Below are 17,870 nucleotides of genomic sequence, written 5' to 3'. Positions count from 1 at the left end.
GAGCCACAGAGGCAGTCCTAAAGGAGAGAACTTGTGAGAGGAGCAGGATTTTGAGCAGGGAAGGTGGGAAGAAACTCTTTTGCATTATGCCAAACTAAAAATGAATTATTCTGACCCCTTTACTGCAGTGGTTATCCAATGACCATTCAATATTTCCACCCTGGGCAAAGACATGTTTTCTGAGAAAGATTTACTATGTTAGCTTGGGCAATACTTCATAAGCTTATCTTACAGTGAAAACACACTTCAGCAACTAGGATCCAGTGAAACTGCATTATAATCTCAGTGTTTTCCTTTCAGCGATTATCTGACAAACCAAAAACTGTAATAGTCTTACTTAAAAAAAAATTAGGCACTAGATACAAAAAGCAACTCGAATTAGTTATGTTATTACCAACGAAGTAGATCCAGGACACTTGGAATTTGCCTCCCTCTGTAAGAGATCAGTTTAGGCAGCTTCAATACACACTTAGATTTGCCTGACAGGCATTCCTAGGTCAAAAATTGTATTTTTAAAGCCCCCCACATTTCCTTTCACAATTAAATTACCATGACATTAAAAGGTGGCCAAAGAGGACCAAAAGCCATCAGACTAGAATTCTGATTACTTGTGACAGATCCAAAATTATTTTCACTAGGTTTGCATTGGTCACTGTGGAAATTTGCAATTCTGTCCAAAAAGAATACAATTAAAAATGCAATATCCACTTGCAAATGAAAATATATCACAGTTTCAGATCTCAAAAACAACTCACTGGAAAAAAAAAATCTCCCTCCCTGGTTGGAAAGAAACAAGTTTTTTAAAAAAAAAAATAGTTCAATGTTTGCTACTTCAGCTAGGAAAAAAAAAAAAATCTACTTGAGAAGTTATTTGGCTTACTCTACATGGGCATATCTAAGAATCTCCTCAGAAGGCATTCTTGATATGAAGCTTTTCAAAAAGAAAATATTGCTCTTCAGCTCGGCGCTCAGATACTGCTCAGATACCAGCACATTTGTAAACCTTTCAGTAGCAAAGACTACTACTAATGAAGTAACAACACTTAAGTTCTCTGGTCTGCTTCAATAAGCAGTTTTCAGTCCATTATGTTTTAGTACCAAATACATAAGGAAAGTGGTGTAAACCAAACCAATTTATTGTCATTATCTCAAGGCTTGTGTGTCACACTCAAAAAGGACGAGTTTTTTAAAGTTCTGTCCATATGAACACAAGAGACATGGAAATGGAAACTCCCTTCAACCAAAAAGTGCTATGTTCCAATGCAGGCACAGATTTGCCCTGGATGACACCATCCTGCTACAATCCTGATTTTTAGGGACAAAAAGAAGGAAACATGTTGCTGTTCAGAAGACAGTAGAAGGGCTCTTCACGTTCTGTCACCGATGCTTATCGGCACAGAGCAGGTTTTTCCTCCAGAAAGCAAAACTGATGGTAGAAATCAGTGGTTCACATCACACTTACTCCTCCCTTCACCAAGTAAACCAAAATGTAATTTTTTTGAGGATCAAAGCAAAGGGATCTGGTTGTTTAGAAACACCTGTCCTTAGTTGGATGACTTCAGTTCCTACAAAGTTATTTTGGTACCTACAGAGGTAGGAGCTCTGCGCTTCTCCTGACCTTGGCAGATTTCTCCCCCCCACGGAGTCTGCAGTACAGAGGTCCAAGTGAGCTCTCTCAGAAGTCTCACCCAGCAGGCTGAAGAGCCTCTCCTCCCAACTCAAAAGGCAGGGAAGAAGGAAAGTGCCATTTCACTTGGTACCAGGTACTATTCAAAACTGGAATTTATTTTAAACAGGCTATGAGAAGGCTCGCTTGGAAAAATATCATGCAAGCAGCAGTATTTTGCGAATATTTATATCTACACGCACACAGCTTTCCACCTGTGAAGGTGCGAAGACAGGTAGTTCACTGTGATGAGACTGTTAAGCCAATAGCTTCAGAATGTAACACCTGTCCAAAACCAGCCTAACAGCTCCTGCATCCAATGCAAGAGGGCTCTGCAGGTAAGATGCAAAGCTGCTCCAAATCACACGGCACTCCTGAGTTGTCTCATCACAGAGCTGTGAGCCTAATGAACAAGACTAACTTCCTTAGAGATGTTTATTTTGAATACTCATTTAAGCAGACTCACCCTGCCACAGCTATTCACGTCTAAACACCTGAACTCACACATCTGCGTGCCCAACGGCGCACTGAAGACGAGGACCAGGAGACTCAGATGATTAGCAAGAAAATTTTTAAAGATGTATAGGTGGGAGGAGACCCTCAGAGAGGGAGAGGAAAGGATGGGTACAGCAGAGAGACAAGCATCTGCAATTAACACAGAGCAAAGGCACTACGAAGAGATGGGTATAGCTGGCTTCCTTACACATGCGACGCAGACAAGCATATAATTATTTACTTATATTTAGCATCTCCACAAGGAAGGATGGAGGAGATGGCAGAATGATGCGACAGGAGTGTCACTTTTCCTTAGAACCCTCCAAGCCTGATTCACAACAAAGATTCAACATCATTTTGGGAAGACGTCATCTAGCCCAACAGACCAAATCGTAGCTGTCTCAGTAGCCATATAACATTACTACGACCACAGCACAGGTACTCAGGCCTCCTGCCCCTCTCACGTCCTTAAGAAGTTGCCAGTCAACAGGGGAGTTGGAAGCTTTATTGCAATAGAATTAGTCGCCAAAAAATCAGGCAGTCTTGCAGTCTACATAAGTACAGCTTTGTTATATTAACAGCAAGTAAAATTAAAATGTTACAAAAACAAAAAACATTGAGTATTTTGACTATCTACTTAATGTTCTTCCTTCCTGCATGTGCATTTGTTCCTCAAGTATGTGCATCCAATTTTACTATTGTGTGGAAAATATGTTAGCTGAATGAATCCTAATCTGATTCATCCTGGAAACCTTGCTGCTAACAATGACCATACTCTAATATGTTTATCTTCACACCCACCATTCATTCTCAGTACCGTGCCCTCTCACTGACTTGACCTAAACTTGTAACTCAAAGGAGAAACACAGGTGAATTCAGGAACATATGGTAATATGCTGAACTTTATCTAATTCCTGTTAGCCAATTGCATAAGTAGTTTTTTTTACTTTTTTTTTTCCTTACTTAAGAAGTCATTTGGGGGTCAAGATAACTTACTAGGGAAGAATAGCATGAGAAGCTTTCTCAACATTAACTTCCATTGCAGGCTTCAGCTGTGCAACAAAAGAATAACCGGAGCTTACTCAGCCCGTAGCATTTAATCAATGCAACCGTAAAGCTCAATTTGTTCAATTCCAGTAGAACACTTTTCTTAAGCTGCTATACTGTTTATTCTTCAAGAAATCTATGCTCTCGTTTAAGAAAAGTCATAGCAACGACCAAAAGAGCTAGATCCAGAGACCTGCAAACATGAACTTAGGATAAACTAATACAGAGCTGTCTCGAGCAGCTGAAACGGCTCCAGCTTCTCTGCTGGTTTTCCAGGCTTCAGCAGAGTGAAACAGATCTGATTTTTGACAGTTCCACCTCAAGGATTTCTATTAAAAGCCGTGTAACTGAGAAGATTTCCTGGTGAGCTTTCACTCTGCTGTGGCCTAGAAATGTTAAGAGCTATGCAGTGGAGACGATCCATCTCCAGAAAGCTGCAGGCTAGGAAAGAAGCGTGAAGTCTCCTTAAAAGCACTCAGAGTGAACAGGAGCCTCTGAAGAGGAGGGAGAGAACATTTGTTCCTTCCAGCAGTCAGTGATGTTGGTGGGCTCCAAATTTGTCAGAGATTTCATGGCAGCTAAACTGAAAGAAGGGGGGACTTGAGCATGTAGTCCAGATTCTTGTCACCATCATCCTTTCCCTATCAGCCTTGGCCAAGGAGAGGAATAGTAGTGTCTCCCTAAACTCAGCCTACATCGATAAAAGACACTACTAACTGCAGAAGGGCTCCAGGTGGCAGAGGAAGATGCAAAAGGCAGGTTGGCACCTAGTGAAGCTTAAAAGAAGAGACAGAAAGGACACAAAAGCACAAGAGGGGGCACGGAAGTACATGAGAAGGTGCAGAAGTGCAAAACAGAGATTAAACTCTAGATTATAAATACATTTTTCTCCTTTGCTAGAAAGATCCGAAAACATTTCTAAGCACTGACTCTAGAGAGCATCTTGAGAAAAGCATGGCTCGCTGCATTATCACATAACCATACTGTGAAGTTACCAAATGCCACCACTTCTCTTGAGTCAAACAATCTCAAAATATTCAATAACAGCCTCCAGTCAGTAGCAGTGTGGACACCAAGCAATTTTACATTATAATTTCTGACCTTACCAGGGCTACTAGAGACTGACAGTCACGTTTGACTTGAAAAGAGACCAACCAGCATCCACTTGGCCAGTGCTGAACAGACAGGCAGAGCAAGCAAGTTCTGCAGTGGCTCCAATGCAAGTTCTGTTGACTCTACCTATTAGCCATCAGCTGTTTGAGTCAATTATCCATTACACAATTGGCTGAGTTAGCTGTCAGTTTACTCTGCCTGTAAATGAGCTATTTCTATTCAAACTTCATCACGTCAAGGAAGTGAGCAAGCCTCGGACATTCATGTACTCAAAACTGATTTGCAGAAGTGTAAGTGGAAATCCTGAACAAACACAACTATCTGATTGCTGCCAGGGCAGTCAGTGCACCGACTTGATGACTTCTGTGAGCCACCCCGTGGGAAGCAGGATATTCTGTGTATCTGGTAAAGTAAGATCTGTTGTTGAGAAGAGCTAAAAAACACTGAGCAAACTAGTACAACAAGGACAACTTTTGGCACAGCAACACAGTTTTACTAACTTTTATTTGAATATCCTTTCACAAAGAAAGGCTGAGGCACTTTTATGAGCACGGCTGCCACTCTCAAGAGTACAAGTAGCTGCTACTGTTCGATGGCTGGTGTTTCTTTATCAGAGTAATCTGATTCCAATATTTAACAAGAGAGCTCACATTTGTATGAAACTCATGTGACACACAAGTCTGTGTAGGGATACAGCATCGTAAAGTATTCTGCACAGAACATTTTGCACTCTTCCTGGGTTGGGAGGATACAGAGAAGTTTCTATTTTTTATTACATATTGAAATGGAATATAATGAAAATCCTTCTGCAGTGACTAAGTCACAGAAATAATGTACTCCAGCTCAGTACTAAGTGATTAGATAAAAGTTACATTATCTCTGTTGCAGTAGTAAACATGAATGAGGATTAAGGAAAAGAATTACAGACCTGGCGAAGGTTATATCAACTGGTGGATGACTTCTCTGGAGAGCAGTGACACAGAATCAGTTGAGGTCTCAGCGTAAAACACAGAGGACTTGCCTGTCAATCCCAAGCACTATAGAGAATTAATCTTTTCTGTGTACACAGTATTGTTCAGACTACTGCCAGGATGATATTGCCTTGTTCTTTGCCTGCATTTCAACAGGGTATAGGAACTCCAGGGAGGGTTTGAAGGACACTAGAAAGGGAGCTGAGAAAGTTTATTCAGAGTGCTCGTTACTGTCTTTGTAAAGGGGGGAGGGGGGAAAAGTAGAGAGAAAGTTTGCTCAGCATGTAGAGATATTTACATCTTGGACATACAACTGGAAATGCAAGAGGAAAAAGATTTCCAACTTTGCTAAAAAAGACCTACCTCCAATGACCAAAACTTAACATTAAGAAAATCCAACTTGGGAATAGAATAATATTGCTCTTCGTGTACAACAGCATGCTGGAGAGGAAAATGGCTCATCACTTCCTAGATCAGAGACTTTTCTAAAGATAATCTTTAACTCAATTTCTTTGCAGGAAGAGTTCAGAAAAGCAGAGCAAACTCGTTTGACCAGGACAGCTTCTGGTGTAGTGACATCAGTTATGAACTTTTATTTAAATATCCTTGAGCAAAGAAAGACTGACGCACTTTTACGAGCACAAGAACTTCCAGAAAGTACATGGGCTGAGAATTAGGCTAAATGTGATGGTCTCTTCACTTCTGTGGACTTCCCTCTTGCTTCTCCCATCCCTGCTGGGGTCTTAGGAAGAGAAGGGCAGGAAGCACTCAAAACTGCAGCACTTAGTGAAGACAGGTTCAAGATCTGAGTCTCAGCCTGCAGCCCCACACGTAACAATTTCTGCCAGTTTGCCTTAAGCCCCACAGAGACACAGGAAACCCAATGTACGACGACTTCGGCGCACATATGTTTCACATTTCAGAGCTTCTGACAGTGAGGGCCACCCCAAAATTCTTCGCCCTCCTGTGTAATTAGAGGTGGATGGGTGAATGATGTTCTGAAGAGGAACAGAGTCTCAATGAGGGATGGGACACAGGCCAGGGTAGAAAAGATACCAAACCAGCTCGCACTCCCAGCGTGACCCAGAGCGCTCTTATTCAAATGACACGTCTACATTTATTCTTCACAGTTCATTCTGACCATCAGCAGCAGAACAAACGAGCCAGCAACAAATGTTGCATAATTCGACTCCTCCGTCAGAACAGACAAAAGCCAACTTGCAACTAAGAGGCAGCAACCTGCAGAGCTGGTGTACAAGCACAAAGATTTGAGCACTGTATGGTAACGTCTAGAACAACATGGCTCTGTTTTTTTTTTGCCCCAGAATGAGTAAAATTTACTTTTGATTCTATTAGGGTAGCTACAGACATTTTTCACCTGCAGAAATCTGGTTGATTTTTTGTTTAGTTTGGCGTTTGCTTAGGTCTTTTATACATATGGATCTTTTTAGATACATATACACACACATATATGTATGCATACACATACACACATAAAGTGCATACAAAAATATGATAGACTATTTCTTGAGTCTATTTTATTAAACGTGATACCCTTGATGGCATCTTTGTCCAGCTTGAAACCTTTGGACTTCCCTATGTTAAGGAAAAAAAATAAGAAAGTCCACTAGAACTGTTCATTTAAGAGTTGCACTGGCCACAAATTATATCTCTTGCTCCCCTCACAAAAGGGCCATGAAACCAGTCTATGTAACAAACCCTATAAAGCCATGCTCTCAGGGAAAGCAAATATATAAAGCACTGGTTTTGGTGGGACAGCAAGAAATTCCCCCATGGGATCACAACTCCCACCCACCTCTTTGTGATTTGCTGCAGTAGTTGTTTCCAGCGGAAGGGATGTAACATAAAAGAAAAGACTTATATGCAGTTAGCTTGAAAGTTTGAGGGGCAGCATCAGCCAAGCAGCCCTCCCAGGGGAGGCCCACATTACACAGGAAAGGGCACTTCCACTCACCATCATCCAACCCTGCCAAACACTCTGCCTCCCGAAGCGGGTCCCATGTTCCCCCATGTTCCAGCGGATGGCCTTAGTAAAGTTCTGCCTTGAAAAAGTGTATGTTTGGTCCTTTTTAAAAAGTGTTTTGAGCCACACCTGTGAAGGCTGAATTTGGCAGGATCTTTTCTTTTTTCGTGACAGTTATCACTGATGCTAGAATAACTATAGCTGTTTTCCAGGCAAGACTTAAAATCTGGATAAGTGATGATATGAGAAATTGCATGAAAGACAGGAAACAAGCCAAAGCAATCATCAACTGCTCAAAAACACCTTCAGAAAAAGCAGCATCGTAAACTTAATATGTATAAAAAAAGGAGGGCATTAAAAAGCAGAGCAAAAAGAAACTAGAAAAAAAATCCATACGGGTTCTACGGCCAAAGAAGCTGAAGCAACTATTAAAAGAGGCGATAGCAAAATACAAACTCAGCAGAAGTCTAACCGGCACATTCACACCAGCCACAAGGCTTGTTAAGGATGAACACGGAAAGGCCTTGAAAACAAAAGAAAACATTTGGCTTAGGCAACTACAGTGGAAAAGTAGGTTGGATTTCAACTGTGTAGACAATAAGCTGATCTAACATTTGCCCTACAAATATTCTACAAAGATAGAAACAAATGGCAAAAAACCACTCTGATGACATAGATTTTAAGAGATGACTTGATAACCTCCAAGACGGGTCACTCCAGAACATCTTGAGGAACTATGATGCATCTGGAAAAGTAACTCTCATCAATTGTTTATACTAAACCAGAGTTATAGAGATGAAGTAAAATATTGGCTCAGGTCTGCATTTATTTCCGATGCTAGTGTCAAACTAGCATGTATTTCTCTGAAGTTTCATTTGGCATTGCTATCAACAGACACAAAGTGTGAATCAATAATACATTAGGAGATTCACAATTGCCAAGTCAAAGTGACAGCTTGACAGTGTGCAGCAGTAACACACTGTCCAACACTGTAGAAAAGATGGGGTTAATGACTAGTTGCGTAAAACATCCGCAGACAAGACGAGTAACTCTCAATTGAAGCCCTTTGCTGGAAAGTAACGGAACAAGATGGAAGTTGGTTCACATACCTTGGCAGTAACTCAAAGACAGTGGATGTACCCAGAAGGAAACAGCATCACGAACTGGCGAGGTGGCAGCTCCATTCATGAGCTGAAACCAATGTTTTGTCATAAAAGCTACGCCACTTCCACTCAAACATTATTTCCAGTTTTATTAATAGATGGGTGTGAAAAATGGAAGTCTACCAACAGTACAGGCAGAGGTCTGCACATCTTCAAAAGCAACCTCTCAGGAAAACACAAGGTATTAAATAGAACTGCTTTATAATCACCACCAAGATTTGCCAGAGATCAACAACTAATGATGTCCTAAAGCTAATGCCATCTTTTCTGGACAACTGGGGCATGTGTGAGGAACTCACTGGAATATCTGTCCTGGCAAATTTTTCACCACTAGCTGAAGGCACATGTTAAATGTGCCAATTGTCAGAATCCTTTCAACACACAGCTCTTCAGGAGGGGATTTAGTACTAGAAAGGACATGCAAAGAGCAGCATAAGCATAGTCTGGGACAGGGGAGCCTATTTTATTTTGCCCTAAGCAACACTTGATGGTTTGGATGGAATTCAGATTCAGAATAAAATAGGTTTGCCTTCAAAACAGATCGCATAATTGGCTTTAGGTTTTAGTGCGATTTTCTTTTTAAATGGACCAAATCTTCAAGTTGCACATAACTCAACTGTTTGAAAACAGCAACAAACCTAACTGCCCCCAAGGAAATATGTTCTTATCCCCAAACATAGAAACATAGATTGGCCAGCCAAGCTGCAATGAAGGAAACTGCTACAACAGCATCTTGAATTAAACAGCAACCAGCAGTCCCCAGACAGCCCTGAGGATTGCAAATCTAAAGGTGTGACTTCTGTTTCACAGGTTTACTTTGCATCAATCAAAACTACATAAACCTCCAGTCCTTAGGAATCCATTCAAAACTATGAAGGCAGTTTAGCACAAAAGGATAGAAGTGATGAGGCATTAAGCTTTTATGTCTGTATTTTATATCTTGCAGCAAAGCAAGGCAATCAAGTAATACTTCACCAGTTTGCTCAAATAAAGGTTTAAATCAGCAATCTGATCTACTCACCCTTTTCACCGATATCCAGGGAAAGTTTCTTAATGTCATCAGCCAATGTATCCTGCAAGTGGTCTTGTCCATGGTCGGCATCATTATCATCAAACTGAGCTTCTATAATGACATCCGGACTTTTAGCATCGCCTTTCATTGTCTCTTGAGGAACATAAGCCCCCAACACATCCTCGGGGACATCTGATTCATGTGTGGCTTCTGCTTCCTTGTCACTACCATCTGGCTTTATTACCTGAAGGACCAGGAGATTAAAAAAAAAGACGCACGCTAAACCACTGGACTGAAGAAAGAAAACATTATCTTTCGTTTTTCATCTGCATCCCCAAGGAGCTGACAATGATATGTGGGTGGCTGGTGGCATACTGCAATTGCCATGTAATTAGCCACAGATATTGCACAATTGAAAGAGGTACCTCACCAGGATAAAGACGGGAACAGCATGGCTTTTGCAATACCTCAACTGTGACAATAATGTATCCAAAGCGTATCTAGAGCATAACCATACAGTTCCTGCCAAGCCTTTAATCGGCTCTCCAGAAGTTGGGAGTAAGCACAGAGAGGGAGGAGGATACGCTACAATTTAATGAGTTGCTTAGACCATTGTTCACCAAGATACACTAATAATCTTGGAAAGTCCCAAAACTCAGGCAGTTCCAGTGAACGCTGGGATGATGTCAAAGCATATCTTTGGGAGAGCTCCCCAACACACGATTAGGAACAGACTTAAAAAGTACAGACCAGAGAACAGTGTCCTGCAACCTGCAGAGGAACTGGACTGTGGCAGCTTGGTAAGGCACCAAGCTTTGTATTTATTTCAGGCTCCAGACTTTTTGTTAAAGGCACACTGTTACCTATACAAATCTCCTAATTCGATTACCGAGAGGAATGAACGTAATTAAGAGTATAAATTACTTAACCATTAACTAACTGATAATTCAGGTAAGTAACTCTGATGATTGCAACAGATTTGTCCTCACTTTAGTGCAGCAATGGCACATGGGGAGGAGAAACCATCCGCGTAATCATGTCAAACAAAATAATGAAGAATGCTTGTCCCAGTAAAGTAGACACTAGACCTGCATTGCATGTGACAGAGGCAGGAACTGCTCCATCTCTAGTCACAATGATCAAAATGATTCATATCTTAAGGTCACAATGATCAAAATGATTCATATCGTAAATACATACACCCTTACTACCATCCTTCATGCAACCAACAGTGAGTTGCAAGCCTTCATCTGACCCTGGCACCTAGATCCTGGTTTTAGTTTCAAGAGAGTTCCAGTCTCACTCAAGGTGGAGTACTTCAGTCCGAGATTCAAATCACCATGCAATAAGCAATAACCTACTAAACATTACAATCACAACGAAATTGGGTGATCCCATTCCAATAACATACCAGCAACTGAGCTCCTATTCAGCTAGTGCTGGTGTTTGCCAGGTAGGTAACTCCTTGGAGATGCTCCTCCAAGGTCCCCAGTCCTCAGCATTGCTAAGCCAGCACATGAGAGCAGCAGCTCATGGCACCAGCAAGGCAAGTGAAGGGCCCTTTAAAAAAATGCAATAAAAAAACCCTTTCTGCTAACATACTTTATATGATAGACATACTCACTAGAAATAAGCATAAATAGCCTCAACAGGTCCTAGCTGAAGACAACCATTCCAATAAAGAAAAATAAAATCCAAAAAGCTCTACAAATTATTGTTTAGTAATTAAAAAGCAAATGGATCAAATCAGACCTGTACAGGGAAGACTTTCACAGTTTTACATATACAGAGCTACAGTCATGCTTTCAAGCAGTACCCATTTCTCTGTAATCTTTTCACAATACGCAACAGAAACAAAATCGATTTAAAAATGGGGCTGGATTCAAGTCTTTAAAAAAAACCTCAGATGATGGTACTTTGAACTCTTGTTACCTTCTGTGACTCTGCTTTTCATCTTTATTTTCATTTTTTAATATGTATATAATTTGTTACCATAGCAGATTTTGACTCAAATATTAAATTGTGACAAAAAGGGAAAAACTTTGGCAGAAGGTGGGAAAATGGCCGATTATTAAACCTGGCTACATTCAGTACATAAAATACTGACACACAATGGTCTGGGCAAGAACAGTCTATTAGATTAGAGAGCTGACAAGGCTCCACATGCTAGTGACTCTGCCAGTGTGCCTATCCAAAAAGAAAACCAGTGTCAACAGTAATGTTTGGACCTTATCATGGTCAGATGTGGATGTATTCAGCTCTTAAATTTCAATTGCACCAGATGTGTGCAAGTGTGTAACTGCAGCAGGAGCTCATTTTCTTCAACCCCTTCAGGCTTTGCCTGAATTTCTTTCTCTCAAAGTCGTTCTTTGGAGAGTGAGAGATGTGTTTCGGGTGCTAAATTACAAAGCTTTCTATATGTAACGCAGCAAACAACATCAAATATATCCAAATGATTGGAAGTGCTTCTCTAAAGATGCAGCACTGAAAACCTTATGCTTGAAGAGTTTATGTTGCATTAAAGAAGGCAGCAGACACAGATTTCTTCTCAAATGATATACACTAAAATTACCATACTTCCCCCAAGCTAGAAGATACGCACTGCTGTCGCTAGCTAGCATGATACTCCAGCTGTGACTACCTAAGCCCCAAGTCACACATTTCCTTGTGGATTTGCAAATGGATTTTTAAGTAAAGTTTTCCAGAGTCCACAGAATCACGACCTCCACACAGCACAGAGTAGCAAAACGTCCAGATGCTGGCAAGCATGGGTGATAGGATTTGTTTTCTTTTTAAGGCCAAGACAGATCATTTAGGCTGACCTCATACATAACAGAGCTGGGAATTTCACCCAAGATTTCTTACATCACACCAAAAATTTAGGGAAGCTGTACATCACAAGACTGGAAAGCTGCATAAGGCTTTACAAAATCAGGAGCTCAACGGATACAATTACTCCTTTTAAGATGATCAGAGTTGCTGGCCAACATGAGCTCATCACACAGATTCCAAAAAGCAGGATCCTTCTGTATATGAGCAGCAGCAAATTTCACCATGATAGAACAAGCATTTCTTATGTGCAGCATCTCAGAAACCAGAAACTGGTGATATTGCACTCTCCTACTTCTTATTACGCTGTTGAAGCTCATACATGACATAAAACACACAATTAGAATATCATAGAATCATAGAATGGTTTGGGTTGGAAGGGACCTTAAAGATAATCTAGTTCCAACCCCCCTGCCATGGGCAAGGACACCTTCCACTGGACCAGGTTGCTTAAAGCCTCATCCAACCTGGCCTTGAACACCTCCAGGGATGGGGCATCCACAACTCCTCTGGGCAACCTGTTCCACCCTCATTGTAAAAAATTCTATTCTTGTATCTAATCAAATCTCCCCTCTTTCAGTTTAAAGCCATTGCCCCTTGTCTTATCACTACACACCCTTGTAAAAAGTCCCTCTCCAGCTTTCCTGTAGGCCCCCTTCAGGTACTGGAAGGCTGCTAGGTCTCCCCGCAGCCTTCTATTCTCCAGGCTGACCAACCCCAATTCTCTCAGCCTGTCTGCATAGGAGAGGTGCTCCATCAAATACACAATTGGCTAAGTCTATCACGTAGCCATACGCGCAGTAACAGAGCATGGTTCTTTGCCACTGCAGATGACTCTGCATGGACCCAGAAAGGGGGATCCCTGTTGGTGCACACGCATGAAATGCATGACCCTACTACCATGCAAACATCCCAGGATGCATGGTTAAAGCCCCTTAAAGAACCTTAACTTCCCAATCTGGGAAGTCAAACATCAACCTTACAGTTATATCATTTTCATATGCTTTTTAATAAAAAAATCTTTTGATAAGCATCTTGATGAAAGTCAGTTGCTTATCTGAATGTCTGATCCTTAAGATAGTGGCTGAATAAGTTTTCTTCCAATTTTAAACAAACATCTATCACTGAACAAGCATCAAGTTTCTGCTCCACAGTGATTGGTTTGTAAAGTCATAGCCGACTGACAAGATCTTTGAATGAAAATCTCATTTCAACCATAAATGTAATAAAAAAACCAGCTAGTGTGCAAGTACATCCTGGCATGGACATGCACAATCTGGACAGCAGAGTGATTACCTCACTGCATCCATTCCAGTTTTGAAGTAGCCATCAAATGAACAATTGTCCTTACTTGGAAGGAATTTGTTCCAACAGAAAACTGAACCAGGGGTCTCTGCATCTGAAAGCTCACGGGTCACCTCTTGAGCTGCAGGAGAAACTGCCTTCTCTCTCAGAAGCAATTTTACACCTGCCCTGTTAGTTCCAAGCTTTTCACGACTTTCCGCTTAAGCCTCACATCCGCACATGGACAAAGCCCAGGACTGTTTATTCCCAGATCAGGTAGGGGTTTTTTTTTGTTGCTGCCTCTTCAGTGGCACCAATTAACAACTCATACATTAGTCTATAATCTCAAACTACTGAACCAGATCAGTGATTTTCAATCATCTTTGAGCTATTAACCACCAGGCTTTTTCCAATAAATGCAAAAAGCCCCCAAAGAGTTTGAGTCCAATACTAATAGGTTTGCTTTTCTTTCTCATTCATCTCTGATCCTTACAAGCAATCCATGAATCCTTATAGATCTAAAGATGAGACATGAATGACTGCTGGACTAGATACAGTTGGGCAGATACACCTTGCATGGCTAAGAACTTTCCACACAGGGTTACTGTTTCCAACAGAAGCTTGTGCAAAGAGATCTCCTTCACTGAAAGCTTCTTGCAGGTAAGGAAGCAGGATCATCTTCCCTACAGTTGTTTTGGACACAGATTCAATAAAAGTGAAGTTTATCTCACTCAAAATGCTGGTATTAAAAAAGGGACTAAATTATTGAATTTTAGACACTTCCACTAGAACAAACTATTCCTGGGATTCTTCAGGTCAAACTTGGCCACCACACTGCAGGACATCACTATTACTTCAAGCAGAGCATCTTAAATTCTTCTTTAAACATCCAACTACTTGTGCTCAGTTTTTGCTATCCTTTTTTCCACAGCAGAACTGTTTCTGAAATTCAAAGACAGCATTTGCTTTCACTTAAAAAAGAAACAACAAATAGATACATGACTCATTCTAAAAAAAAAAAAAAAGGCACAAAAAAAAAACCCATTTAGATTTGATAATGAAGGAGTACGCTTATGATATTTACCACATTAGCCAAACTTGGTCAGCTAGACCCCGTGGGAGGTATCCTTCTTGCCGCTCCACAGCCCCCAAAGTAGGTCTTGCAATGAACACGCAGTAGGAAACCCACAAGTACACAGAACAGTCCACTGGGAATTACGTTTTTGGTGGGATTCCACAGAGGTCTGCAGTAGGCCAAGCATTCCCAATAATCTGAAACTAAATATTAAGTCACTGGTAATAAAACTCGTGGATGACAAAGACTTGCAGAGCAGTCAAATCCAATTGGTGAACAAGGTTGATCTGAATCCAGAACGTTTGAGAATAGCCAAAAGTAAACTCAAATATCTAAGAATACGACACACATGCCTGTGAATGGGTCTGCCTTGGAAATTGCTGATTCTGAAAAGAATGTGCAAGATTTCTGATGAACAAAAATCTCAGCAATGAGATCCTTAGTATTATAAACAGTAAAAGCAATCTTAGCTCTGTAATACTGCACTGGTGAGAGATGCCAGACTTGTGCAACATGTATTTTCATAAGGATACTGGAGAAGAACTGAAGTGATACAGCACAAGACCTCCCTAAGTCGGTCAAAACCCAGCAAAATGCCCCATAATGAGTAATCTAATGCAAAAGGCATAACCTATGTGAATGATTTTAAAAGTGACAAGCCATTAATGGTAACTGTCTTCACTGGGGCAAACAGAAGATGCACAAAGAGGCACACCTGCTATAGAAAGGTGTGGTAGATTCACCCACAAATGGAAGCTGAAGACAGATTCATAGCAGGCAGGGGCAGGAAGCTCACGTTAAACAGGGAGGACTAAACATGGGAACGGCTATAAGGGAAATAAGGTCTTCAGCCCAAGCCTACCTCCTGAGGTCTGCAAACCAAAGTCAGATGCCTTTCTTCCAAAAAACACTTCAGTCAAACACAAGTTCTGCTTTAGCTATAGATAAGTTATTATGTTCAATACTGGGTAGGGAGACAAAGCTTAGGTCAGAGTCGTTGGTCCTCTCTGCAGTTGAGCCTTAGTTAAGTGACAAGTTTGAGAAACAGAAACAAGTTGAAAGCGGTTATTTCAAAAGGAAGAAGCTGAAAATAGGGGCTTTGGACCAAATTACCATCTCACCATTAAAAAGACCGTTGCTACCACAACACTAATACAAACACCACATTTCATACCAATACTGCGAACACCTGCATCTATTAGTCTCCTAGCTTTTGCCATATTAAACAGGCTTCACTTAAAAGCGAGTTCCCTAATGTTCACTCACAAGGGAGTAGGAACGAAGCCTGGCTAACACAAGGATGCTGTCACAGCTCATACATACATGCTAGAGCCAAGCTACCATAAATATTACAAGCAAGAGCTTAGCTTTTCTGAAAAGAGCAACCAAACAAAGCCTGGCTCCCTCTAGCTCCTCCTTGGCTTAAAGAAAGGACGGTATTTCCAATAAGAGAAAAAACACCTGTCCCAAGCACCCCTCCTTCTCTTTGTAATCCCAAACAGCTCTGGCAAAGACAACAACTCAGTTAAGGTGACAAGTTTCAGAAGGAGCAGTTACGGCTTTACTTTTAAATTACAATAAGGTTAGAGCAGGGTTTTTTCTTGTTTGAGGCTGGCTGTTTTGTTTTGCTTTGTTTCTTACAATCTTTTAATTCTAAATCACTGGAAACACTTGCTAACAGCCCGCAGGAGAGCTATTTCATATTAAACAGCCCGTTATAGTTTACATTCCAGGCATCACATTGGATGCAATAATCACACAAACATCCAAACTAAAATCTCTCCCTCTTGATTAGGAGAAAGCTACTTGCTCCTCCGCAGTGGACTCTGTTGTTCCCAGATGTCATATGCAGTTTTGTTGTGGAAGTCACTGGAAAGCCATCCTGCCTGTGGATTCAAAGGAGTAAATGATGTGAGTATGCAAAGGCTTCTTGGAAATGGTGACTTTTCAGAGCTCTTCTCTGACTCTCTCCCACTGCAGGAGATAAGAGCTGGGAGAGAAACAATTGAAATGTAACGTATGTGTTTTCAAAACAAAATACAGAGATGTCCATCAAACGAACTGAATCTCCAAAGCCATCTCCCCCACGCTTACCAGCATCCTGCATCCTCTCTGCTCAGACTACCCTGCAGCAAAGTGAGTTTTTACTGCAGAGTTAATTCAAATCATCAGACTGAGCACCCAGGTTTAGCCCAGCCCGAGCAGCCAGCCCTCCATCCAGCCCTGTCAGGCAGCTGCACAAGTAACAGAATTAACTGAAGGAAAAAAAAAAACAAAACATATCTCCAAACAGCCACCTTTTCTCACTACTTCATCCTGCTTCCTGATCCAATAAACCTGATTCCTGAATAGTTCACTCATCTTCTCTCTGTGCTTCAGGCTGTACTTAAACATCACAGGTTACAGCGTGTCCCCTCCAAGCGCAGCTCAAGTCCTTCTCCTACCACCTTGCACAAATAACCAGAATAACAAGTGGAAAAGCATCAACAGGGAAAATTCTCAAGACTGACCTTTCCGAATCCTAAAGCCAAAACAAGACCTGTCTCCTCACCATGTATCTCCACTCCATATCCCTATCTGGCCTCTGACCTATCATTTGTTCCCCGCTCATGTTGCCCTGGCCCCTGTCCCACACCTACAGTCTGCTTCCAAACATGTTTATCAACACTTCACTATCACCAAGCAGGAGACAGTTGCCTCTGCCTCTCCTCAAGTCTACTCCTGCCTTCACCCCCTTCCTGACACCTCTCTCTGGTCTCTCTGGACTCACCTGCCCAAGTTTGGCTCTTGCACCACTGTCTGTAGGATACACAGTGCTAGGATCAGGATCATGCTTCCTCAGGTTCATTTCATCTGGTTCTCCTAAAAGGATAAATTAAACATCTCCGTCGGTAGGCTCCTGCCTTTCGTACCCTCTAACAACTGCTGAGAAGCAGGAAAAGAAAAGGTTGTCAGAAGCAGCTGCTCCCAGCACAGGAATCCCACATGCCACCCTGGCACCAGTGGTGTTGATCACACCACTCCAAAACTCCAAAAAGGAGCCACTCTGCAGCCTCCAGAGCAAGGATCTGAGCTACAAGTGGACCCGTTGCCCCAAGCTGCTTTGAAAGTAGAGCTGGAAAAGGCTCATAATAGGCCCCTGCTAGGTCTGTACAACCTTTCCCAAGGATTACTTGGGAATACCTCTGAGAAAGATCTCTCTGGGCTTGAGGGCATCCACACTACAGAGCT

The 17,870-nt window shown here is 41.6% G+C and overlaps 1 protein-coding gene across 1 annotated transcript in view; it reads right to left on the bottom strand.

Moving 5' to 3' along the window:
• Positions 1-17,870, bottom strand: part of DIS3L2 (DIS3 like 3'-5' exoribonuclease 2) — a 194,895-nt gene that overhangs the window by 126,442 nt on the left and 50,583 nt on the right. The window contains exon 6 of the mRNA XM_086618081.1: positions 9,461-9,695. Coding sequence (XP_086474207.1) covers positions 9,461-9,695 — 235 coding nt within the window. The remainder of the gene's footprint in view (positions 1-9,460; positions 9,696-17,870) is intronic.

This window comes from Tauraco erythrolophus, chromosome 11, assembly GCF_009769465.1.
Source record: "Tauraco erythrolophus isolate bTauEry1 chromosome 11, bTauEry1.pri, whole genome shotgun sequence".
NCBI lineage: Eukaryota > Metazoa > Chordata > Aves > Musophagiformes > Musophagidae > Tauraco > Tauraco erythrolophus.
The sequence above is the reverse complement of the archived record's forward strand: the minus strand, read 5'-3'. Positions and strand labels throughout refer to the sequence as shown.